The 26,732-nt window shown below is 43.9% G+C and overlaps 1 protein-coding gene across 12 annotated transcripts in view; it reads left to right on the top strand.

The window, feature by feature from the left end:
- The window catches only part of ZNF470 (zinc finger protein 470), a 46,861-nt gene that overhangs the window by 5,853 nt on the left and 14,276 nt on the right, over positions 1-26,732 (top strand). For 6 of the 12 annotated variants that reach the window (XM_013998857.2, XM_013998858.2, XM_013998854.2 and 3 more), the window contains 3 exons: positions 2,490-2,616; positions 2,792-2,887; positions 5,519-10,791. In XM_013998857.2, the coding sequence (XP_013854311.1) occupies positions 2,490-2,616; positions 2,792-2,887; positions 5,519-7,383 (2,088 nt within the window). In that variant the 3' untranslated portion in view covers positions 7,384-10,791. Of the gene's footprint in view, positions 1-2,489; positions 2,617-2,791; positions 2,888-5,518; positions 17,117-23,397; positions 24,465-24,615; positions 24,683-25,429; positions 25,501-26,732 lie in introns of those variants that run through there. The other 6 variants (XM_005664904.3, XM_021095089.1, XM_013998860.2 and 3 more) reach the window with 5 other exon arrangements.

Genomic DNA, 26,732 nt, shown 5'->3' with positions numbered 1-26,732 from the left:
AGGACAACAGTAATTTGGATAACTCTGGATTTCTCGTCAGAAACCATGGAAGTCAGAAGGAAGTAGAACAACTTTTTTAAAATGCTCACAGAAGGAGTTCCCGTCGTGGCGCAGTGGTTAACGAATCCGACTAGGAACCATGAGGTTGCGGGTTCGGTCCCTGCCCTTGCTCAGTGGGTTAACGATCCGGCGTTGCCGTGAGCTGTGGTGTAGGTTGCAGACGTGGCTCGGATCCCGAGTTGCGGTGGCTCTGGCGTAGGCCGGTGGCTACAGCTCCGATTCGACCCCTAGCCTGGGAACCTCCATATGCCGCAGGAGCGGCCTAAGAAAGCAAAAAGACAAAAAAAAAAAAAAAAATGCTCACAGAAGAGAATTGTCAGCCAAGAATTCTATGTCCGGTAAAAATAGCCTTCAAGAATAAAGGTGAAATAGTTTCTCATGTAGATGAACACTAAGAAACTTCACTGACAGATTTCTAAAAGAATTGCTAAAGGAAGTTTTTCAGGGAGAAATTGTACCGGAGGGAATTTGGAACATTAGGAATGAAGGAAATGCAGTAGAAATGGTAACTATTTATATGTCAGTGCAGTAGGCTGTTCTTTTGAATTATTAAAAAATATCTTCAGTGGTTAAAAACAAAACTAATAGTTTAGGTTTGCTGAGCAGAACAGGAATAGGATGTGAACATAGCTGGTCTGACTTCACAGACTATGTCCTTAACCATTACAGCATCCTGAAATAAATCAAGTTTAAGTAAGACTTTCATTGCAATCTTAAACCAAAAGTTCCACCTCTTCCTGGCCTCCTCCTCTTTCGTTCCCATCTCTCTTTCACTGTTATCATAGGTAACAGTTTTGTTTTTGTTTTTTGTCTTTTTCCCTTTTCTAGGGCTGCTCCCACAGCATATGGAGATTCCCAGGCTAGGGGTCTCATCAGAGCCGTAACCACTGGCTTACACCAGAGCCACAGCAACGCAGGATCTGAGCCACGTCTGCAACCTACACCACAGCTCAGGGCAATGCCAGATCCTTAACCCACTGAGCAACGCCAGGGATCGAACCTGCAACCTCATGGTTCCTAGTCAGATTTGTTAACCACTGTGCCACGATGGGAACTCCAACAGTTCTTGAATATTTAGCGAGGTACTGTGCCTGTTACTTCATTTAATTTTCACAGTGCTGCTGTGAAGTAGGTACTAAAATTATTCCCACTTTTTAGGTGGGAAATCTTGAGGCACACAGGAGTTAGTTGACTTGGCAAAGATCGCCCAGCTAATCAGTGCCAGAATCTGAATTCTTTGAAATAATCTAAACTTTTTCTCCGGTTTTATTCTGGTATGTATTTAAAATTTGTTTGTAAATGTTGATGTAACTGAAATCACAAATAACGAAATGGAAAAAATGAGAACTACCTTCCTGGTTGGTAAAAATTCAGCCCCTATAATGAAACACACATTGCTTGTTATGTGCTTACCTCATATAATCTTTCCTGAAATTTCTCAGCAGATTATCAAAAAACAACTTGCCAAATGAGTTGTTTCCCAATCCAAATATATATTTGTGTTTCAAAAAGAAGAGTTATATGGGAGTTCCCTGGTGGTTCATTGTGTTAATCTGGCATTGTCACTGCTGTGGCTCAGGTCACTGCGGTGGTGAGGGTTTGATCCTTGCCTGGGAACTTCTGCATGATATGGGCATGGCCAAAAAAGTTAGTAATATGGAAGTTCCTGCTGTGGCACAATGGGATGCAGCATCTCTGCAGCACCAGGATGCAGGTTCAGTCTTTGGCCCACACAGTGGGTTAGGAGGATCCAGCATTGCTGCAGCTGTGACAGGCTGCAGCTGTCGTGTAGGTTGCAACTGTGGTTCGGATCTGATTCCTTGTCCAGGAACTCCGTATGCCATGGAGCAGCCAAAAGAGAAAATAATAATAATAATCTGGCTAGGCATTTTTCTTCTCTCATTTTTGTAGGCACTTCTCTGAATATCTAAGATCTCTTAGAATATATTGTGGAAATTGAAGTCATGTTCCTCAGGTCAGCATCATTCCTTGAAACTTTATCTATTGCAGTCCCAGAATTCTTCAGTTTCTCCATGTAGAAAAGGCACCAAGATCTCCATATGCCATAAGGCAGCCAAAAAAGAAAAGTGAGCTAGCGCCCAACATAGGTAAAATAATTTAGTGCTTGCTTATACTGTTTCGAATGCAGTCAACGTTTATTTTTTTCATGTGAGAATATCTTCTCACACCATAAAATGCTTCAAGAGCAGAGGCTATCATATTTTTTCCTTTTCTCCTAATATATACAATATACCCAGGCAGAAAAGTTGTTCCGTAACTACCTACCTGACCTGGGTCATTTAGGACCCCCCCGCCCCAGTGCAATGACACACAGCTCTGTTTTCCTAAATGATAATAATCCTTTACCCTAGAAGTAGCTAAGTCAGGGCATGTACACTGATTGAGCAAGATTATACGTGTCATTTCAGGATTCGGTGACATTCACGGATATAGCCATAGACTTCTCCCACGACGAGTGGGAATGGCTGAATCCTGCTCAAAGGACTTTGTACAAGAAGGTGACGTTAGAGAACTACGGGAACCTGGTTTCACTGGGTAAGAATGTGTTCGTCCTCCCACCTCCCCGTGGAAGTCTTTCCACCTCTGTAGTCCTTCACGTCTTTATCGGCGTTTTCCTACCGTGTTTCTCTTCTCTCCGTACCATTTTACTGTGTCATAGCCCTGGAATATCCACCGCAGAGATAATTTTCTTATTTTCTCTTCTATGCAGGTCTTTGCATTTCTAAACCAGATGTTATCTCCTTACTTGAGCAAGGTAAAGAGCCCTGGATGGTGACAGGTGAGACGACAGGAGGCCTGTGCCCAGGTAAGTACAGGAGAACTAGAACTGGGAAAACAATTTTAAAGGTATTTCTTCCCTCTGATACTTAACTGGAAAATACCTGTCAATGTCCTTCCCAAATTGAAACTGCTTGTTCTTTTTTTTTTGATCATTTTAGGGCCGCACCCAAGGCATATGGAGGTTCCCAGGCTAGGGGTTGAATCAGAGCTGTAGCCACCGGCCTGTGCCACAGCCACAGCCACGCCAGATCCGAGCCATGTCTGACACAGCTCACGGCAATGCCAGATCTTTAACCACTGAGCGAGGCCAGGGATCGAACCTATGTTCTCATGAATACTAGTCATACTCGTTTCTTCTGAGCTACAACGGGAACTCCAAAACTTCTTGTTCTAACACTGTTTTTTAAGTATATCTTCTCTTCCACACTAGTAGCCATACCACCATTACCTTTATTGATTTCCTGCAGATTTCCCAGTCTTATTTCTGAACTCTTTTATGTTCCATTGATGTTTATCTAGTTCTGCTCAAGTACTGTATTGTTGTAATCATCCCTGACTTTCATCTCTGAATTCTTAGACAGATTTGTGTTCAGTTTTTCAAACTCGTTTAAATAGTTTCCTTTCTTTAAAATGTCACTTGGAGTTCCCTTGTGGCCTCAAGGTTAAGGATTCAGCATTGTCACTGCTGTGGCTTAGGTTTGATCCCTGACCTGGGAACTTCCCTAAGCCTCAGGGACAGCCAGGAAAAAGAAAAGAAAAGAAAATGTGACTTATCAAGTTAACAAGTACTATAGCTTGTTATATAGCTTATTCTTCTCTTTAGTGTTTCTTTTGTTTGTTTGTTTGCTTGCTTTTTTAGGGCCACACCCGTGGCATATGGAGCTTCCCAATCTAGGAGTCTAATCGGAGCTACAGCTGCTGGTCTACGCCCCAGCCACAGCAACACCAGATCCAAGCTGCATCTGCAGCCTACACCACAGCTCACAGCAATGCTGGATCCTTAACCTACTAAGCAAGGCCAGGGATCAAACCCGCAACGTCATGGTTCCTAGTCAGATTCGTTTCTGTTGCTCCACGACAGGAATTCTATGGTGTTTCTTATCATTATTTCTTTTTGCTTTATTGTTAAGGTCTTTTTCCCCCTGTCATACCATCCCACCCCTTGAATTTGAGTTTTTAGTTCTGTGAGTAATTAACTTTATGACTTTATATATTTTTAAATTGTATCTTAATATTTATCCACTTGAGATTCAAAACATAATCTTCTGACACCTATATGAAAGATGAAGAAATTAGCTCACTCATGTTACCTCCTTCTTGTCCATCATCTCCCCACTTTTATTGTACTTGGGATTTTCAGCTCAGTTTGTTTTCTTTATTTTATTAATTTTTTTTGCTGTAATGCTTGAAAGCTGTTTTTTTTTTTTTGGTTTAGAAAGCTAGGTAAGAGCCTATAGACATATATTGTAAGGAAGTGAGCTTCCAGTGAGGTAAGTTTATTCTTTGGTCTGTAGTGTGCTTTTAGTTCTCAAAGTTTCAAGAAGTGGATATTGGTAGGTCACCTGTAGCCCTAATGATGTACATTAGCAAATAATAAATGAATTAAGGATCCAATTCAGGATGTTAGAAAAAGTACAAAGTGAATCTCAGTGAAACTGGAATAAGTTATATATGGTGATTTATACTGCTAGAGATAAAAGTAGGAATAAATGAATTAGAAAACAGTAGACCTAATGAAAACGAATCAAATCTATGGTTCCTTAGAAAGCCAACACTATATATAAACTGTCAGGACAAATGAGAGAAAACACAAGAAAAAAAATGGTAAATAACCACTGATGCCTAAGTACTTAAAAGAATCATGTGAATCTATTTTTGAAACTCAATTCTCTAAATAATATGAAAACCTGGATGAAACGTATGATACTTTAAGAAATTATAATTACCACAGCTGACACCAGAGATAGAAAATTTAAACAAGCCAGTTACTGTTGAAGAAATATAGAAGGGCATCTTAAGAACTGCCTCCCCAAGAAAAGAAGCAACAACCCCATATAGTTTCACAAATACATTCTATAAAGCCTATAAGGAAAATTATCAACATTGTTAAAGTGTTCCATGATGGAGAATGAAAAGGAGAACTATAAAAGAAACTGTATATGAAGACAGCATTACTTTTTAAAAAAATGTTATGACCACACCCACAACATATGCAAGTTCCTTGGACCTGGGATTGAATCTGAGCTGCAGTTACTTTAACCCACTGTGCCAGGTCAGGGATCAAACCTGAATCTTTGTAGCAACCTGAGCAACTGCAGTCAGATTCTTAACGCACTGTGGCACAGTGGGCACTCCCAGCATACCATTCGATACCAAGATATTATCAAAATAGCAATGAAGAAAGGGAATTAGAGACAAAATCAATTATGAATATTGGTGCAATATCTTAAATAAAGAGTCGTGCTGACATAATATACCATAACCAAGGAGGGTTTATTCCAGAAATGCGAGGATTGTCCCAATGCTTAACTTTAAGAACTGTCAAAAACATGTACCTTTGTTGGCTTCACCGTTTTGAATCACAAGGTTTCGTTTGATAGTTTCCATTCTTTCAGCATTAAATAAAGGAGACATCTGTTTCCTTAATATCTTTCAGACTTGGAGTATGTGTGGATGACAAATGAATTATCTCCAGACCAGGAAATCTTTGAGGAAAAATTATCCCAGGCAGTGGTAATGGAAAGACTTCCAAGCTATGACTTTGAATATTCCACATTAGGAGAAAACTGGAAATGTGAAGACCTGCTTAAGAGGGAGCTGATAAGTCAGAAGACACATTTTAGGCAAGAGACAGTCATTCATATGAATACCTTTATTGAGAAAGGAGATCAGTCTAACAAATCTGGGACAATTTTTCATCTGAGTACATTATCTTATATAAAACAGGCACTTCCTATTGAAGAGAGAATATATAATTTTGACACAGATAAAAGTTTAAAAACACATTCCTTTGTTAAAAAACACAAACAAGTCTATGGAGAAAAGAAACTTTTGAAATGTAATGACTGTGAGAAAACTTTCGGCAAAATCTCAACTCTTACTCTTCATCAAAGAATTCACACTGGAGAAAAACCCTATGAATGTATTGAATGTGGGAAAGCCTTTAGCCAAAGTGCCCACCTTGCTCAACATCAGAGAGTCCATACAGGAGAAAAACCCTTTGAATGTACTGAATGTGGGAAAGCCTTCAGCCAGAATGCTCATCTTATTCAGCATCAGAGAGTTCATACTGGAGAGAAACCGTATCAATGTAAGCAGTGTAATAAAGCCTTCAGCCAGCTCGCACATCTCGCTCAACACCAGAGAGTTCATACTGGAGAGAAACCCTATGAATGCATCGAATGTGGGAAGGCTTTTAGTGACTGTTCATCCCTAGCTCATCATCGAAGGATTCACACTGGAAAAAGACCCTATGAATGTATTGACTGTGGGAAAGCTTTCAGGCAGAATGCTTCTCTTATACGTCACCGGAGGTATTGTCACACTGGAGAGAAACCATTTGATTGTATTGATTGTGGGAAAGCTTTCACTGATCACATAGGACTTATTCAGCATAAGAGAATTCATACTGGAGAGAGACCTTACAAATGTAATGTGTGTGGCAAGGCCTTTAGCCATGGCTCATCCCTGACTGTACATCAGAGAATTCATACAGGAGAGAAACCCTATGAATGTACTATCTGTGAGAAAGCCTTTAGCCATAGTGGCTCACTTACTCTTCATCAAAGAGTTCATACTGGAGAGAAGCCCTACGAATGTAAGGAATGTGGGAAAGCTTTTCGCCAGAGCACACACCTCGCCCATCATCAGAGAATTCATACTGGGGAGAAACCTTACGAATGTAAGGAATGCAGCAAAACCTTCAGCCAGAATGCACACCTTGCACAGCATCAGAAAATACACACTGGAGAGAAACCCTATGAATGTAAGGAATGTGGCAAGGCCTTCAGCCAGATTGCACACCTTGTTCAACACCAGAGAGTCCATACCGGCGAGAAGCCTTATGAATGTATTGAATGTGGGAAGGCCTTTAGTGATGGCTCCTATCTTGTTCAACATCAGAGACTCCACACTGGCAAGAGGCCGTATGTGTGTCTTGAATGTGGGAAGGCATTCAGACAGAGGGCATCGCTCATCTGTCACCAAAGGTGTCACACAGGTGAAAAACCTTATGACTGTAACATCTGTGGGAAAGCCTTTAGCCATCGTAAATCCCTTACTCTGCATCAAAGGATTCACACAGGAGAGAAACCTTATGAGTGTAAAGAATGCAGCAAAGCCTTCAGCCAGATTGCCCATCTGACACTACATAAGAGGATTCATACTGGAGAAAGGCCCTATGAATGTAAAGAATGTGGAAAAGCCTTCAGACAGAGTGTGCACCTTGCTCACCATCAGCGAATTCATCCTGGAGAGTCATCTTTTCCCTCCTCGTCACCCACATACCACCAAGTCCTCTAGTTTCAATTTTATAAACACCTCTATGACTGTCCCGTTATCATAGTCGAAGACGAAGCCATCTCATTTGGATTTCTGCATAGTGTTATAACCATTTTCCCTCCTGCTCAAGTGCATTTTTAACACTGTGGCCAGCTTAATCTTGTAAAAATCTATATTCGTGTAACTTTTCCATTTGAAACACTTGTTTTGAAGAATATTTGGGTGGGAGTTCCCGTCATGGCTCAGCAGTAATGAACCTGACTAGTATCCATGAGGACTCAGGTTCTATCCCTGGCCTCACTCAATGGGTTAAGGATCCAGCATTGCCGTGAGCTGTTGTGTAGGTCACAGATGTGGCTCGGATCCCACGTTGCTGTGGCTGTGGTGGAGGCCGGCAGCTACAGCTCCAATTTGACCCCTAGCCTAGGAACTTCCATATGAGGTGGATGTGGCCCTAAAAAGACAAAAAAGGAAAGAAGGAATGTTAGGTAATCCACTTAAAGAGTTTAGCATGCAATCCTTGGCTTGTAATTAGTGTCACTAAGGTGGATGTTGCCTTACAGTGATATTCAGCTGCAAGTATAATGCGCCAGCAGGTCGAGACTAAGAAGCCTACAAATTTTAGAGCAGATAACTTTTTACTCTCCTAGTAGGTAGGAAAGATGAACACATTCAGAATTGAAAGATTTTATGATATACAGGATAACATGGTGGCTTGCTCCTCTCTTTGTATGAATATAAGGAAATCCAGCATTGTTGATGAGGAAGTCTCACCTTACCTGGTACTTAGAACAAAAGCATTCAGTAGAATGTAGGACTAACCAGAGGATATTTAAAAAGAACTAAAATGAACAAGCTCAAAAATGTGAATAGGTTAATAGCCATGAAATAAAGTACAAAAGGTAGTTCAACACTCTCACCTATGGAAAAGCATCAGAGACAATTCCTGGGATATTTAATTGTTCTGGAGCATAAAATAAATCCAGTCAAGCCTCCCACCTTCTTATTCTATGAGACTGACAAGATTAAAACCAAAACAGAAGAACATACATATTGCAGTAAGCTTATGAGTGTAGATGTTAAAAGTTAAATATTTTTTAATATTAAAAAATAGAGGAGTTCCCGTCATGGCGCAGTGGTTAACAAATCTGAGTAAGAACCATGAGGTTGCGGGTTCAATCTCTGGCCTTGGCTTACTAGTTTAAGAATCCAGCATTGCCATGAGGTGTGGTGTAGGTCACAGATGTGGCTCGGATTCCACATTGCTGTGGCTCTGGCAAAGGCTGGTGGCTACAGCTCCGATTAGACCCCTAGCCTGGGAACCTCCATATTCCACAGGTGCGGCCCTAGTAAAGACAAAAAAATAAAAAATAGGTTAAATGGGTTCCTTGGTGGCTAGTGGGTTAAGGACCTGGCATCACTGCTATGGGTCAGGTTGCTACTGTGGTGTGGGTTTGATTCCTGGCCCAGGACCCTCCACATGCTGTGGGTATGGCCAAAATAAAATATATGATTCAATGGCTTTTAGTATGTTCAGAGTTGAAACAGATTGGTCAGATGGCTGTGGGACACTTAGCTCTCTGGAAAAACAGATCTATACTTTGCACACTGATGCCGCTCTGATAGGTTAAAGATCTAAATGTATGATATTAACGTGCAAGAAAAACAGTATTTCTATAACCTCAGCTTGAGACAGGCCTTCTTAACTATTACACATAACCCAGGAGCTAACGTTAAACTGAGTAACATTTCTGTGTGGAAAACATCAGAGTCAAAGTTAATAGATAAGTGAGAGACTGAAAGAAAATGTTTGCAACAGATATAACAAAGGGCAATAATCCACCATGTTCAAAGCACTGTTACACATCAGCTGTAGTAACACTGCAACTCAGAAAAATGGACAGGGGAGTTCCTGTCGTGGCGCAGTGGTTAACGAATCCGACTAGGAACCATGAGGTTGCGGGTTCGATCCCTGGCCTTGCTCAGTGGGTTAAGGATCCAGCATTGGCTGGCAGCTGCAGCTCCAATTAGACCCCTAGCCTGGGAACCTCCATGTGCCGCGGGAGCAGCCCTAGAAAAGGCAAAAAGACAGAAAAAAAAGAAAGAAAGAAAAATGGATAGAGCTAATGGCCATTTTAAAGAAGATGAAATAAAAACAGCTAATAAAAATTACCCACTATCATTAGTAATCAAGGTAATGCAAAATGATATTTTTATTATTTTCCCCAACAGGTTGATTTTAAATCATAGAAGAGTGATAATACTCAGTGTGAGTGACTGTGTGAAAAACAAGGCTGTTCCATTGTCTGTCGTATAAATTACTGTATGTAGGAGATCCCACTGTGACTCACCGGGTGAAGAAACCAACTAGTATCCGTGAGGATGCAGGTTCAAACCCTTGCCTTTCTTAACAGATGCGGCTCGGATGTTGTGTTGCTGTGGCATAGGCCGGCAGCTGCAGCTCCATTTCAGCCCTGAAAATAAATAAATAAATTTTTTAAAAGTGCTGTATGTATAGACCATTTGAGTCAACACACCTCAGAAACCAAAGTGTATGAAGGTAGGTAAGTGTGTAATGGCAAAAATATTTTGTCTTCCTTAACCCACTGAGTGAGGCCAGGGATCGAACCTGCATCCTCATGGATGCTAGTCAGATTCGTTTCCGCCAAGCCACAATGGGAACTTAGGGTACAGGGTAAATGGGTAAGTTAATTATCGTTTCCGCCAAGCCACAATGGGAACTTAGGGTACAGGGTAAATGGGTAAGTTAATTATGCTGTATTCATTCAATAGAATTATATACAGCTGTTGAAAAAATTAAAGTGTGTATATAGCTGCAAAAGATAGCTGTGCTGTTCTAAATGGAGAGAATTTTTTCAGACCTGTATTCTAGTCTAGTATAAACTCATAATATCAAAAATGAAACCAAAAGTAGATTTTATTTTATTTTATTTTATTTTTTTGCTTTTTAGGGCTGCACCCACAGCATATGGAGGTTCCCAGGCTAGGGGTAGAATGGGAGCTGTAGCTCCTGGCCTACACCACAGCCACAGCAACCTGAGATCCAATCCGTGTCTGCAACCTACAGCACAACTCACAACAATGCCAGATCCTTAACCCACTGAGCAAGGCCAGGGATCGAACCTGCATTCTCATGACTGCTAGTCAGATTTGTTTCCGCTAAGCCATGATGGGAACTTCCCCCAAATTTTTAAAAATGATAAACTCTTAGAGGCTTAGGGTACAGAGTAAATGGATAAGTTAACTATGCTGTATTCATTCAATAGAATTATATGCAGCTATTGAAAAAATAAAAATATGTATGTAGCCATAAAAGATAGCTGTGCTATTCTAAATGGAAAGAATTTTTTCAGACCTGTATTCTAGTATAAACTCATAATCATGATATCAAAAATAAAACCAAAAGTACATTTTTTTGTTTTCGATTTTGTTTGTTTGATTTTTTATTTTAGGCACATGGAGGTTCCCAGGCTAGGGGCTGAATCGAAGCTGCAGCTGCCGGCCTACACCACAGCCACAGCAGCTGCATCTGCAGCCTACACCAAAGCTCATGGCACTGCTGGATCCTTAACCCACTAAGCAGGGCCAGAGATAGAACCCTCATCCTCATGGATACTAATCATTTTGTTACCATTGAGCTACACCAGGAACTCCAAAAAGGACATGTTTTTCTGGTTTTCTCTGCCCCGTTTTCCTTTCCTCCTTTTGACTACACTGTCTCTTCTCTTTCGAGTAACTGGCCATACTCTGTCTTACGGTTCTGGAGGAACTGATCAATCAGATTCTCTCTGGAGTTTGAAAGGCAGTTGGATTTGTTCTCTAAAGGGATGGTACCGGTGTCCTCGTGCTTGTGATCTTTGGAGCCACCCTAGTGCTTGTGCTTTCTCAGGCTCCAGTTCCTCAAACCACCCACTATCCTTTCAGTACTTCGTTTCCTGCTTATATTGCTCATTGGCTTGCAGTCAAAGAAACTTAACCAAGTCATTGTTTTGTATGAAGACTGTCAATCTTTGGAAGATTGTAGGTGTTAGGGATTGGTGTTTGGTTGAGATGAGGTAGGTAAGCCTCCTGTTTCTTTTCTAGCCTAGGAAAGTACAAACTGATGATACCCAACAGACACCCAAGTGAACTATTTTTAGTTGTCACCTGAGATGAGTAGAGGTCTAGGGTACTGGATGACAGTTTCAAGAGGAGGAGGAATGCTGAGTCCAAAGAGTATATATGATCATTGCTGGTATCTAACTGCTTTGGGTAATTTAAAACTCAGATCTTGAACTCTTCGAAGTACTAGCAAGCGAGGTTCTTTGTATGATCTTATTGAAAGATGTCTTACACTGTTCGAAGTCATAGGGTTAAGATAGCCTAAAACCAAATTGGGAGACTCCTTTTGTGGATTGCTAAGGTGGGATGCTGGTTAAATTCCATATTTTATTGTTAAGTGGTGGAAAGTTCTGAATTGTATTCCTCCCACTCCAAGATTCATATGTTGAAGCCCTAAACCCCATTGTGACTCTGGAGAGATATAGCTTGGGGAGGAAATTAAGGTTAATCACACAATGAAGTGACAAGGGTAAGGCCCTAATCTGAAAGAACTGGTAGCCTTATAAGAAGAGGGGGAGACACCAGAGCCACTCGAGAGACATTGTGGTGACAGCTGAGAAGTGTTTCTCGCAATTTACCCCAGAAAAACTGACCTGACTTTTGGACAGGAGCCATGTGATAGATACACTGAGGGAATCAATGTTTCTAGATTACAGTAGGAACAAGTCCCACTGTGCACACCACAAGTAGCCTTCACAGGAAGTGTTTGTGCTCCTTGTATCCATGGTGCATGGAACCTGATGGAATGTTCTGGAACACTCCTCATTAGGGCAATGAGTGGTCATCTTTGGGCTGTTGTTCTTGTTACCAGACATTTTGAATTCAGTTCCCAAAAGGAGACAGTCTGATGTACCAGCAATTCCCTAGTAACTCAAATTGGGACTAGCACCATTGGGGATTTTTTTCTACCCAGTATTCCTGAGACTTTAATTAAATCATTATTGTCATTTTAAAATATAATATTTTCAGAGGAAATAAGAGCCTTTAATCAAATTCTAAATGCTTTTAAAGAAAAGGTAATGAAAAAGGAGAAAACGCCTCAACAAGTAAATTAGGCATAAGTGGCTTAAAATGAACGTTAACATCAAAATGGGCAAAATAATTTAGAAACATTGTTTTGAACATACATAAACCTAGTGTAAAGTTGTCTTGGGGCCCATAAAAATCAGTCAATTAGGTAAACTTAGGTGTTGAAACTATTGTTTAAAAATCTGTTGAGTATTTCCTTCTTCAGGGAACTAAAATGTGTATATCCTGACAATGGCGCCTCAGTAAATAGAACAAGAAGAATGAGGGTCTGGAGAACAAGACCCAAGAAGAAGTAATCTTAAAGATGCATGAATATTTTGTAAATAGCTCAATGCACAAAAAGTTGCCAGTTGTTACAGACCTTCAGAAAGTGACAAAGAAAAGTTATCAGAATCTAAAAGAAGGAGTTCCCTGGTGACCTAGCAGCTAAGGATCTGGTGTTGTCACTGCTGTGGCATGGGTTTTTGATCTCTAGCCTGGAACTTCTGCGTGCCACAGGCACATCCAAAAAAAGGCGGGGGGGGACGCCCATTTATGGAGCCTGTGCCCATGACCTGGGAACATGTCAGCCAAGACATCTGGGGGAATGGTTGGAGGTACAGGACACCTGGACACACAGACCTACCTGCAGCATCACCATACTCCCACACTGCTGGCTGGAATCTTGGATCCTGAGCCAGGTGCTCTAGAAGTAATTTGTCCACCCTCCTTTGGGCCCACTCACCCTTCACACATATACACACTCACCCACTGGGAAAGGCATCTGGTTCCCAGACCTCCTCTTTCTGGGAAGCCACTGGGTGAGGTGGTGATGGTGACTGTGCCCTGAAAAGGAACTTCAGACCCACAGGGCCTCAGGGCTTGGGCAGCGCCAACAGGGCCTCTGATTCCACCTCCCCAGATGCACTGGCTTGGGAGGGCTGCCATAAAAAATACCACAGACTGTGTGGCTTACACTCGGAAATTTGTTTTCTCAGTTCTAAAGGTAAGATCCAGGTGTCAGCAGGGCTGGTTTCTCCTGAGGCCTCTCTCCTTGGGTTGCAGACAGCTGCTTCTTGCTGTGAACTCACATGGTCTTTCCTGTGTGTGTGTCTGTGTCCTAATCTCTTCTTTTGAGGACACCAGTCAGACTGAATCAAGATCAACCCTAATGGGCTCATGGTCAGTCAGTCACGCCTTTAAAGACCTGATCTCCGTGGAGTTCCCATTGTGGCTCAGTGGTAACAAACCCAACCAGTATACATGAGGACATGGGTTTGAACACTGGCCCTGCCCAATGGGTTAAGGATCCGGTGCTGCCATGAGCTGTGGTGTAGGTCACAGACCTGGCTCGGATCCCAAGTTGCTGTGGCTGTGGTGTAGGCCCGCAGTTGGATCCCGAGCTGCTGTGGCTGTGGTGTAGGCCTGCAGTTGGATCTGGAGCTGCTATGGCCGTGGTGGAGGCCCGCAGTTGCACCTCAGACTCAGCCCCTAGCCTGAGAACCTCCATATGCTGCAAGTGTGGCCCTAAAAAGCAAAATAAATGAATAAATAAGACCCGAGCTCCAAACACAGTTAAAGGTATTGTGCTTAGGGCTTCAATATGTGAATTGGTGAGCGGGGGTGGGGTGAGCCAGTCTGCAGTACAAGATTTTAAGGTCCCTGAGATGTTTCTTATTCCAGCAAAAGTTTACCAGGCAATGAAGGGGATGCAGGGCCCATCCACCTTGTGGCTCCTCCATTCCCAGGAACTTAGTTTTCATTTAAATCCTCAACATTTTGTAGGCAGATGAGGGACATAACATGTGTCTGATAAAGGACTCATCCCAATTACACAATGAATTCTTAAAACACAACAAGAAACCAACAGGTCAAAAATGGGCAAAGGAGAGAGCCTCCTTGCCTGCCTGCTTACATCTCTCACAAGCCTCCTATTTTTTTTTTTTTTTTTTTTTGTTTGGTTGGTTTTTTTGTTTGTTTGTTTTTATTGTCTTTTTGCCTTTTCTACGGCTGCTCCCTCAGCATATGGAGGTTCCCAGGCTAGGGGTCCAATCGGAGCTGTAGCCACCGGCCTACGCCACAGGCCCAGCCATGCGGGATCCAAGCCACGTCTACAAGCTACACCACAGCTCATGGCAACGCCAAATCTTTAACCCACTGAGCAAGGCCAGGGATCGAACCCGCAGCCTCATGGCTCCTAGTCGGATTCGTTAACCACTGAGCCACGATGGGAACTCCAAGCCTCCTATCTTAATAAATCTATTTCTTGACTATGAAAAGGGGGGGGCAAAGAATCTGAACAAACACCTCACCAAAGAAGATATACAGTTAGCAAATAGGCATAGATGCTCAGTATCATATGTCATTAGGTAACTGCAACTCAAAACAAATATGCCACCTCACACCTATTAAAATGGCAAAAATCCAAAAGCAATCAAAATACAAATGCTGGCGACGATGTGGGGGGGCCAGAGCTCTCATTCATTGCTGGTGGGAGTGCACTTTGGGAGACAATTTGGCAGTGTCTTACAAGGCTAAACATTGGCTTAACACACCATCCAGCAACCACACTCGTGGGTATTGACTCGAATTGGAAACGTGTCCACACAATAAGCTGCACATGGATGTTTTTAGCAGTTTTATGAAAGCAGTCAAGATGTCCTTTAGTAGATGAATGGAAAAACACTGTGGCACATGCAATAGCTTATTAGTTGACTAATACTAATAAATATTATTAATTTAATAACATTAATGATAAAAAGAAATGAGCTTTAAAGAAAACATGGAGAACCTTGGAGTTCCCATCGTGGCTCAGTGGTTAATGAATCCAACTAGGAACCATGAGGTTGTGGGTTCAAGCCCTGGCCGTGCTCAGTGGGTTAAGGATTTGGCGTTGCTGTGAGCTGTGGTGTAGGTTGCAGACTCGGCTTGGATCCCGTTGTTGCTGTGGCCCTGGTGTAGGCCGGTAGCTACAGCTCCGATTAGACCCCTAGCCTGGGAACCTCCATATGCTGCGGGAGCGGCCCAAGAAATGGCAAAAAGAACAAAAAACAAAAAACAAGAAAAAAACAACCATGGAGAACCTTAAATGCATATTAAATTCTAAGTGAAAGAAGCCATTCTGGAAGTCTATATATTACCTGATCCCAACTCTAGAACATTCTGGAACAGACAAAACTATGGAGATAGAAATAACAGGGGTTCATAAAGATGAAGAAGGACGAACAGGTGCAGCACAGGACATTTTTAGGGCAGTGAAACTATTCTATGTACTACTGTAATGGATACATATTCTTATACATTTCTCAAAACCCACATAAGTGTACAACACAAAGAGTAACCTTAATGTAAACTATGGAGTTTAGGTACTAATAATATATCAATATTGATTCATTAATTGTAACAAATGTACCACATTAATGCATAAATGTTTCCTATAAGTGGTTTTTGTTTGTTGCTTTTTGGGCCACAGCCACACCACATGGAAGTTCCCAAGCTAGGGGTCCAATCAGAGCTACAGCTGCCCACCTATGCCACAGCAACGTTGGATCCAAGCCAGGTTTACAAACTACACCACAGCTCATGGCAACACCGTATCCCCAACCTACTGAGTGAGGGCAGGGATCGAACCTCATGGATACTAGTCGGATTTGTTTCCACTGCACCACAACAGGAACTCCAGTTCCTGTGTTTTTTACAACTGCATGTGGATTATATTTATCTCAAAATAAAATATTTAAAGTCATAATCACCATTTAAGACTAGCTGCTGTTTCCATTTTTGTGGCCATTCAAACATTCAGCAAGTGTTTTTGTACTTGGCCTTGTGGTTTATGGTGTAAGAGTCCCAGCCAGGAAGCCAGATCCCTACCCCAGCTCCCCAACTGGTCTCTGGTGCCACCTCCCTTGTAGGCACCACTGTCCTCGTCTGGAAAGTTGCTTAATTGTAAGGATTAAATACGTGGTTCAAAAATCATAAAAAGCCAAAAACAGGAGCTGGCATATAGGAAACTCAGAAAAGGGGAATTTTTTTTTTTCTTATGATGACTTGCTACTTCTTGTCTCTGTATGCTTTATAAATCCTGTATGCTTTATAAATTTTCTACAAATCAGCATGATTATCACACTCAAGAAGGTTGCCCGCGGAGTTCCCTGGCTGCTCGGTGGGTGAAGGATCTGGTATTGTCACTGCTTTACCCCGCATGCCGTGGATGTGCCAAAAAATAATAATAAAAATAGGGGAGTTTTCTGAAAGAAAGAAAAAGAAAAGGAAAAGATGCCCAGGATGGTCCCTCAGTCCAGCCCGGAAGTCCGGAGTATGGTCCCCCCTCCCTCCCAGAGCAATCCCTCCCCACCTCCGCTTTTTCTCCTTCTTCCTCCCCTTCCTTCCCTCAATCACCAGCCACACCCCCATCCCGTTTGGCCGTGGTTCCGCTGCCGCGGGGGCCTCTGGGAGATGGAGGCGCGCGGTCGGGGCTCGGGCCTGCTCGGCTCCGTGGGTGCTGAGGCCTGAGCGGAGGCGGAGGCGCGCGGGCTTTTGGGAAGTGTAGTCCTCCCGACCGCGCAGGCGCAGTGCGACCCGGAGGGCCTAGGGCGCCGGTCGTTGTCCGGACAGAGCAGCGCTGGTGAGTCCGGCCCCGGGCAGGGCGGAGAGGTGGCGTGCTGACTGAGGGGAGGGCGTGAGGGCCAGCGGGGGTCGTGCTGACTGAGGGGAGGGCGTGAGGGCCAGCGGGGGTCGTGCTGACTGAGGGGAGGGCGTGAGGGCCAGCGGGGGTCGTGCTGACTGAGGGGAGGGCGTGAGGGCCAGCGGGGGTCGTGCTGACTGAGGGGTGGGCGTGAGGGCCAGCGGGGGTCGTGCTGACTGAGGGGTGGGCGTGAGGGCCAGCGAGGAACGTGCTGACTGAGGGGAGGGCGTGAGGGCCAGCGGGGGACGTGCTGACTGAGGGGTGGGCGTGAGGGCCAGCGGGGGACGTGCTGACTGAGGGGAGGGGCGGTCAGGCTCAGGAAAGGGGATTATGGACTGAGGAGAGGAGAGAGGCAGGTGCTTGCAGACCGAGGGGAGGGGGCGTGGGGAGGGATGTGAAGGCTCTGGGGGAGGGAATTGAGGGTTGAGGAGAGGATGTTCGGCCTGAGGGGAGACGTGCCGGCTCAGAGAGAGGGCTGTGAAGAGGCGTGCAGGAAGTTTACCCCGACAGTCTCATGGGATGCAGAAGGGGGTGAACCTGTGTGCACGTGTGTTGGCCCGAGACTGAACCTTTGACATCTGTTTGTGTGGATCTCCTTCTTTGTGAAGGCCGAGGAATATCCCGTGTGTGTGTGTGTGTGTGTGTGAGCGAGCCTACCAGCCTTGGTCTCCGTGGGTGTACTCTGTGTCTAGTCTTGCCTGTCCCTGTGAGGGGTTGTCTCTGGGTGACTGCCTATGTCCACATCCTTCATTGGTTGTGTGCGTGTGTCTGCCTGTATTTCTGTCCTCAGTGTCTCTGAGTGAGGATGTCATCCAGGTGTCCCCCTGTCTCATCTGCCCAGCAGGTCTCCTGGCCTGGGGTCCTCAGATTCCCCAGCCTCTTCCTGCCCCTCAGAGCCTTCTCTGGCTCATGGGAGAATCTGGAAGGTTGAGGGGGCAGGAAGTGTGTGGGTGACAAGATAGGGGATGGGGAGGCTGTTTCTTCTATTGCCTCTCAAAAGTCTTCTTAAATGAGGATCAGAGACCCCTACAACCTCCTGACCAGGGTTGATTTGTTTATGGAATGTGTATTGTGTATTGTGCTATTTTGGGCATTTTGTGGGGACTACCTCATTTATAAGACTCCCAGTAACTCCAGGGTAAGGACCTCATCATCCGCATTTCACACATGGGGAAACCAAGGCTCAGTGATTTAAGTGAGTGACCAAACTCGCCACCCAGGCGTCTGGGTTCCAGAGCTCCCACGCTTAGCCACCAGACAAATGGGAAATCCTTTTTTCCTTTCAGCTCATCCGACACAGAGTTGAAGGATTTTTTTTTTTTTTTTTTTCTTCCCCTCATGGGAACCTTACCCTTAGAAACAATGGAAGGAAGGAAATGCCAGAAAACTCGAGGAAGGAGAGGAAGGAGGGAGCCACTGGCTTTGCAGCCACACAGATCTCAGGCCACATGTGTTCAACAGTCATCAACCCCCTGCAAGTCACTTCTCAGACATTTCTCTGTGCCTTTGTTGCCTTTGTGGGCTCCCCTCTTTTTTTTTAATTAAAAAATGTATAGTTTATGATTGATATAAAAACAAGTATAATCCAGGCTGGATTGGATCCACCTCTTTAAAAAAAAAATGATTTTAAAGAAATTAAGACATTCTTTTGAGCCTCTACAGATAAGTTACTTCCTAGGTAAGTTGGCTCTGGTCACATCCCTATCCAGCCAGATCCAGTATTGACTTCACAGTGCAGGGATGGGAGTCAGATGGAGATCGCCAGTCCAGAAAGAATACATTTTGTTTGTTTGTTTGTTTAAGTGAAGTATAGATTTATAATGTTGTGTTAATTTCTGCTGTACAGTAAAGTAACTCAGATATACATTCTTTTTCAGATTCTTTTCTATATAGGTTATTACAGAATATTGAGTACAGTTCCCTGTGCTATACAGCAGGTTCCTGTTGACCATCCATTCCATATACAGTAGTGTGCATATGCCAGTCCCAAATTTCCAGTCCATCCCTCCCTCCACCTCTCCCCTTTGGTAATCTTAAGTTTGTTTTCTGAGTTTGCTTCTGTTTTGTAAACAAGTTCATTTGTATCATTTTTTTAGATTCCACATGTAAGTGATATCATGATATTTATCTTTATCTGGCTTACTTCACGTAGTATGATAATCTCTAGGTCTATCCATGTTGCTGGAAATGACATTGTTTTGTTCTTTTTTATGATTGAGTAGTATTTCATTTTGAATACATACCACATCTGTATCCATTCCTCTTTCGATGGACATTTAGATTGCTTTGATGTCTTGGCTGTTGTAAGTAGTGCTGCAGTGAACATTGGGATACATGTATCTTTTTGAATTATGGTTTTGTCCAGATAGATGCCCGGGAGTGGGATTGCTGGATCTCATGAAAGTTCTATTTTCAGTTTTTTGCAGAACCTCCATACTGTTTCCATAGTGGTCATACCAGTTTATATCCTACCAACAGTGTAGAAGTGTTGTCTTTTTTCCACACCCTCTCCAGCATTTATTATTTGCAGACTTTTTTTGATGATGGACATTCTGACTGGTTTGAGGTGGTCCCTCATTGTAGTTTTGATTTGTGTTTCTCTAATAATTAGTGATGTTGAACATCTTTTCACGTGGGTTTTGGCCATCTGTATGTCTTCTTTGGAGAAGTGTCTTTTAGATCTGCCCGTTTTTGTTTGGGTTGTTTGTTTTTTCAATATTGAGCTGCATAGGTTGTTTGTATATTTTGGAGATTAATGCCTTGTTGGTTGCTTCTTTGCAAATATTTTCTCTCATTCTGGGGGTTGTCTTTTTGTTTTGTTTGTGGCTTCCTTTGCTGTGCAAATGGTTTTAAGTTTAATTAGGTCCCATTTGTTTATTTTTGTTTTTATTTTCGTTACTCCAGGAGATGGATTCAAAAAAATATTGCCTTAACTTATGTCAAAGACTGTTATGCCTGTTTTCCTCTAAGAGTCTTATAGTATCTGGTCTGGAGTTCCCATTGTTGCTCAGTGGTTAACGAATTCAACTAGGAACCATGAGGTTTCAGGTTTGATCCCTGGCCTCGCTCAGTGGGTTAAGGGTCTGACATTGCCGTGATCTGTGGTGTAGGTTGCAGATGTGGCTCCGATCCCGAGTTGCTGTGGCTCTGGTGTCGGCCAGTGGCTATAGCTCCGACTAGACCCCTAGCCTGGGAACCTCCATGTGCTGCAGGTGCAGCCCTAGAAAAGACAAAAAGACCAAAAAAAAAAAAAAAAAGTATCTGGTCTTATGTTTAAGTCTTTAATCCATTTTGAGTTTATTTTTGTGCATGATGTTAGAGAGTGTTCTAATTTTATCCTTTTACATATAGTCAGTCCAGTTTTCCCAGCACCCCTTATTGAAGAGACTGTCAGAATACATTTAAAAAATTAAATTCTATTTCCCACGTTGCTGTGACTATGGTATAGGCCGGCAGCTACAGCTCCAATTGGACCCCTAGCCTGGGAACCCCCTTATGTTGCAGGTGTGGCCCTGGAAAAAGACAAAAAAAAAATTAAAAAATTAAAAATTAAATTCTTTTTTAAAAATTATGACTTTAATAGGAAGTCAAGCACCCAGGAGAACCATCAAAGGAATACAAAGGAAAATTATTAATGCCTATGTCACATTCCCCCTCCAACCCCTCAAGGCACCATCTGGTGTCCACCATTCCATGGCCTTCCCCAAGCTTAAGAACGCTGCACAGAAACACGCACCACATGCTGGCCCATTTTTATATAGAGGGGTTAAAGTTAGGTATAAAAATAAACAATTTGCTTTTCTCATTGTGACATCGCAGATATGTCAGCAGATGCAGAACCCACTCCTGTTTTCTTTTCTCTGTTTTTTTCTTTTTTTTTTTTTTTTTTTTTTTTTTGGCTGCACCTGCGGCACGCAAAAGTTCCCAGGCCAGGGATCGAATCTGCACCACAGTTGTGACCTGTGTCACAGCTGCAGCAACACTGGATCCTTAATCCACTGCACCACTAGGGAACTTCCACTCCTATTGTCTAAGTGGACCTGATACTTCATACAATGGATGTCCCACCATTTATTTGACATTCCTTTACTGAGGGGTATTTATGCTTTACTTCCATTTTTTTTGGTGTGTGTGTTTATCGGTTTGGTTGGATTCTGGGAACAGTGCTATAATAAACATCTTTTTTTTCCATATATAACCTTTCACACTGAGCTTTTGTTGCTATGGGCAGAGTCCTAGGAACAGGGCTGCTGGATTTGGGGGTTTGTGTACGGCCAGCTCACTTTCCAGAGATGTTGAGTGACTCCTGTTCCTTCATCTCTGTGTGGGAGGCCTGTGATAAAAGTTGGCTTATTCATTCACTCAGCTCAGTGTTATCCTAGATGCCAGAAACACAGTCCAAAACTGATCATTTCTGCCTCCCGGGGCAGTGGTTATCATTGATCATCAACATCAACAGCAGTCATCAGTGATCATCAGCCATGATGTGGGCTGTAAGAAGATGGTGAAAGTTGGGGGGTGGTTGCTGCAGGAGCTCGGGGCCCTGGGAGTGGGAGAATTCTCCAAGGAGGTAACATGTGAGCTAACAGAATGAGCCAGCTGGAGAAGAGCATTTCTGGCAAAAGGAGGAGCAGATTCAAAGGCCTGTGTACCTGGGGCCAAGTGTTGGAGACGGGAGTAGAGTAGGAGGGGGCCTCGTGGGCAGTGGTGGAGACAGTGTGCGGTTTTTAATGTTGTGGCTTAGCCACTGGAGAGTTTTAAGCTGGAGGACACTTTTGCTGAGGGCCAGGCACAGTGCTCTGGGGTTCACGGAGGTGAAGTGTGAGAGACATAAGCCCCCGCCTTTGAGATCCTTTGTGGTCTCGAGTGGGGCTTCTTAACCTTTGTACCATTGACATTCTTTGCTGTAGGGGCTGTCCTGTGCAGTGTAGGATGTTTAGCAGGATCCCTGGCCTCCTCTCACTAAATGCCCGTGCAGCACCCCTCCCCCAACTTGTGGCAATGACAATGTCTCTAGACATCACTGAAATATCTCTGGAGGTCCAGAATCACCCCAGCTAGGAACAGCTGCTCTGAAGTCTTCTTATGTGCACCAGCCTATTCTTATGTGTACCCCATGCAGTTAAAATCACTTATATCCCATGCAGTTAAAATCGCTTATATCCCATGCAGTTAAAATTACCTAGCTTTTTGCTTGTGAAAGGTGGGGCCATTGGCCTCAAAAAGATTATTCTTTGTGCTAGTGGTTCTTAGATTTTTAGAAGCATCAGAATCACCTGGGAAGCTTGTTTGGAAATTCTGATTCTGGGGCCCCATCCCAGATGATTTGATTCAGAGGGTATGGGCAGGGGCCTAGCCTCTGTATTATAAATATTTTGGTAAGCATCCTTAGTGATTCTGGCACTTTGAGAAATGGTGCAGTAGCTAAAGGGCTTTTGTGTAGGAGAGGACTGGGGTTTTTCAAGGTGATGAGGAGTTGAAGATTTATTTTGGCTTATAGCAGAAATAAACTGTTTCCAATCAGAGGTGTTGGTGACACAGGTAGTGAGTTCCCTGTCATGAGAGGCATGCAAGTCCTGGCAGGTCACTGTGAACCAGGATTGAATCAGTGTGTCTTTTTTTTTTTTTTTTTTTTTTTTTGTCTTTTTGCCTTTTCTAGGGCCGCATCCCATGGCATATGGAGGTTCCCAGGCTAGGGCTCTAATTGGAACTGTAGACGCTGGCCTATGCCAGAGCCACACTCATGCAGGATCCGAGCTACATCACGACCTACAGCAACACTAGATCTTGACCCACTGAACAAGGCCAGGGATCGAACCCACAACCCCATGGTTCCTAGTCAGATTTGTTAACCACTGCTTCACGACGAGAACTCCTGAATCAGCATGTCTTAAACTCAAAAAATATGCCCTAACTTGGGCCCCTGTCTTATATTTTACTTTGTCTTTTTCTTCCCACCTTTGGCTGCCCTGCAGTATGTGGAGTTTCCAGGTCAGGGATCAGATCTGAGCTTCAGTTGTGATCTATGCTGCAGCTGTGGCAGCATCTGCTCCTTTAACCCACTGTGCCAGGCTGGGACTCAAACCTTCAGGAGTTCCCATTGTGGCTCAGTGGTAACGAACCTAACTCATATGCACGAGGATTCAGGTTCGATCCCTGGCCCCATTCATTGGGTTAAGGTTCCAGCGCTGCTGTGAGCTGTGGTGTAGGTCACAGACACAGCTCAGATCCCAAGTTGCTCTGGCTGTGGCTGGCAGCTGTAGCTCCGATCCCACCTCTAGCCTGAAAACTTGTGTATGCCGCAGGTGCGAACCCAAAAAGCAAAACAAAGCAAAACGAAAAAACCTTCATCCTGGCACTGCACAAACGCCACCAAGTCCAGTTGCTTGCCACAGTGGGAACTCCTTACTTTGTCTTTTATTAAATTGGCTCACTGTTTTTGGTGTTATTTTTAACTTAAACCAGCTTAATTTAAAAGTACGCTCAGTGTGACTGCTGTGAATAGAAGCTGGGTGTTGCTGTTAAAAAGGAGAAACACATTAAAACAAATGAAAGCAAAGCCAGGCAATCCTAACTAGATGTTATGGTCTGCATAATTTGGGGTCCTGAGCTCTGCATTTGTTTTGTTCAATGGGGAGAGTGACCAGGGCCAGAGGGCCATTAGCACGCTCTAGCTGCTGCTGGGACTTCTGAGCGGTCAGAGAACTGGAAGAGAAGCTGGGGTGCACGATCCTGAGTTCCTTTGGGGCCTCCGCGCTTTGCGGCTGAGAGTTCACAGGACTACGTCCCACTCCTTGGGAAACTCTCCACTAACGACAACAGTAATGCTAACAGCTGAAATGTACCAACTCTTCTGTGCACCGCACAACTCTAAGATTTTTACCTGTATGTGTTACTTGAAACTAGGAGGTTGGGGGCAGTGTTGGTGGGGGGTCTGGTGGAGCCCTGGGCCAGCACTTAGACCCAAGGAAGGTATCTGGATTTGGTGGCTGGGAGAAGGCGGAAGGTCCTGTTGCTCTCACCATCTCATGGGAGTGCAAGAGAGAAATGTGTGTGTGTGTGTGTGTGTGTGTGTGTAGTTTCTGTGCGTGGGTGTCTAGGCGTGCACTTGGGAGACAGCATGCACTGCCCAGGACGAACTCTGCCCTGCTCCCGCCCCAGCTGTATAGTCTTGGGTGACTGGCCCCAGGTTCCTCATCTGTGAAATGGGACGAGTGGAAGTCGTGCCCACCTTGCAGGGGCGTTAGGGAGATTAAGCGAGAGACCTCGGTCCAGTGCTTTGCAGGCGGTAAGCACCCTGAGTGTTTGCTGTTGCCGTGTGTGCGTGTCCCTCCCTCCTGCCTGTCTACAGGTGTGTGTGTGTGTCTGTCTGTCTGTCCTGTCTGCGTTGTGAGGCGGGCCTCTCACCTTGCCTCCCTCTTTTTCCCCCTCGACCACAGCCTGCCGTCCCCGGTCACCGTCGGCAGTGCAGGGATGGCCACCCAGCTGCTGAGTGACGGGGCCCTGGTAAGTCAAGCTGCCTCTCTCTCCTTTCCAGCGGCTCAGCCCAAGGGGCTGGGCTTCTCCTGACCCCTAGCCCCCACCCAGGGCCCATGTCCCCACCTCCGGGGCCTGTGTCCACCCTGAGGAGGGACGGTGGTGCTCCCGTCCACTCTGCCTGCTCCGGCACTGTCCCTGACACTGGCTTTGGTTGACCAAGGAGCACAGGCCAGCTGGGGAGTGACCAGTTCTGCCCTGGGGCCCACAGGAGACACAGGAGGGCACCTAGAAAGTGACACTGTAACTGTGTTATATCAAGTGTTCAAGGGTCCCTCCGGAGATGCCCAGGCAGCGTTGTGCTGACACGTGTCCTTTCCAAGTGGGCAGACAGCACTAAGTGTCCCATATGAACGGCCACATAGGCAGTAAAAGTACAAGACTCGCTGGAACAAGTTGATGGTGTTTTAAATGGGTGGTACCTATGTGACTGTGTGTTGTATTTTTCTCTAAACTTGCTTTTATGCCGGAAATGTTTCATAATAAAATATATACATATATGCGATCTCTATAGAAAATAGGGAAAATCCAGTAATCTATAGGTAAGACAATATAATTCACCCATTATGCCTCTACCAAGAAATAACCTTGGGGATTATTTGTGTATTCATTTGTCTTCCTTCTCTGATGATTATTTTTAACAATTGACCCAGCATTGGCTCTGCCACTTTTATCTTGGAGTTTTTTTGTTTTGTTTTGTGTTTTGGCTTTCCATAGACTTTGAAACCTTTATAACACCACCTGTTTGGGCTGCATAATCAGTGCATCTCAGTGTCCATCTCATATTGGTGAGTTTGACTTTTTAAAAAATCATTTTTCAATGCTATAAATAATCAGTTATAAAAGTAAAAGAAAATTCCTAGTTGGTAAGGAAATACATGATCATTAAGCTTAGAAAATCCAGAAGAACATAGAGAACAGGGTCAGAATGACTCTTGATCTCATCCGAGAAGATAACCACCCTCGAATATTGGTGTGTGTCTCTCTCTCCCTGGATACACGTTGTTTTGCAAAAATAAGCACCACCCTTGGAATTCCCATCATGGCTCAGCAGAAATGAATCTGACTAGTATCCATGAGGACGCAGGTTCGATCCCTGGCCTCGCTCAGCGGGTTAAGGATCCAGCATTGCCTCGGCTGTGGCGTAGGCTGGTGGCTACAACTCCGATTCAACCCCTAGCCTGGGAACCTCCATATGCTGTGAGTGCAGCCCTAAAATAAAAATAAAAAGACAAAAATATAAGAATCACCGGGCTGAGCAGTTTTTATATCGTGCTTTTTCATCAAAGATTTCATGCTGAGCATTTTTCCACATTGTTAAAAACCCCTTGGTAGATCCATTTTAGTGACTCCATAGAAATTTTGTCTTGGGGCTTACATCTTACTTGGCTTACTTAGTGGTTCCCCTGTTGTTGGATATTTATTTGTCTCCAGTTATTTATGGTCGTTGGGTATTTATTGTGGAAGTTGGATATAAATGATAAATGGCCATGTGAATAAATGAATATATGTGACAAATAGTATAAACCTTAAGCATGATAGGTTACAAATGGTGTCACAAGATCTTTTCTGAGTAACATTGTATGTATATAAATGAACTTTCATTTTTAGAAAATATTAGCCATTTCTGCAAGGGGCTAAATGATCTATCTTGTGCTTTGCCATTCTGCAAGAATCTTAGTGTTCTTGAAGACTTTAAAGAAGTGTATATAGGAGTTCCCTTGTAGCTCAGTGGTTGAGGACCTGGTGTTGTCTCTGCTATGACTCAGGTCACTGCTGTGGCACAGGTTCAGTCTCTGGACTGGGAACTTCCACATGCCACGGTGCGGCCAAAAAGAAAGAAAAAATAAATAAATGTGTATGGAAATATTTGTGGCAACTATACTTCCCAGCTTCGCTTTTCTTATTTTATATATGTAGTCTTTTGTCTTTTTAGGGCCGCACCCACGGCATGTGGAAGTTCCCAGGCTAGGGGTCTAATCAGAGCTAGAGCTGCCGGCCTACACCACAGCCATAGCAA

Source organism: Sus scrofa, chromosome 6 (assembly GCF_000003025.6).
Source record: "Sus scrofa isolate TJ Tabasco breed Duroc chromosome 6, Sscrofa11.1, whole genome shotgun sequence".
Classification (NCBI taxonomy): Eukaryota; Metazoa; Chordata; class Mammalia; order Artiodactyla; family Suidae; genus Sus; species Sus scrofa.
The sequence above is the reverse complement of the archived record's forward strand: the minus strand, read 5'-3'. Positions and strand labels throughout refer to the sequence as shown.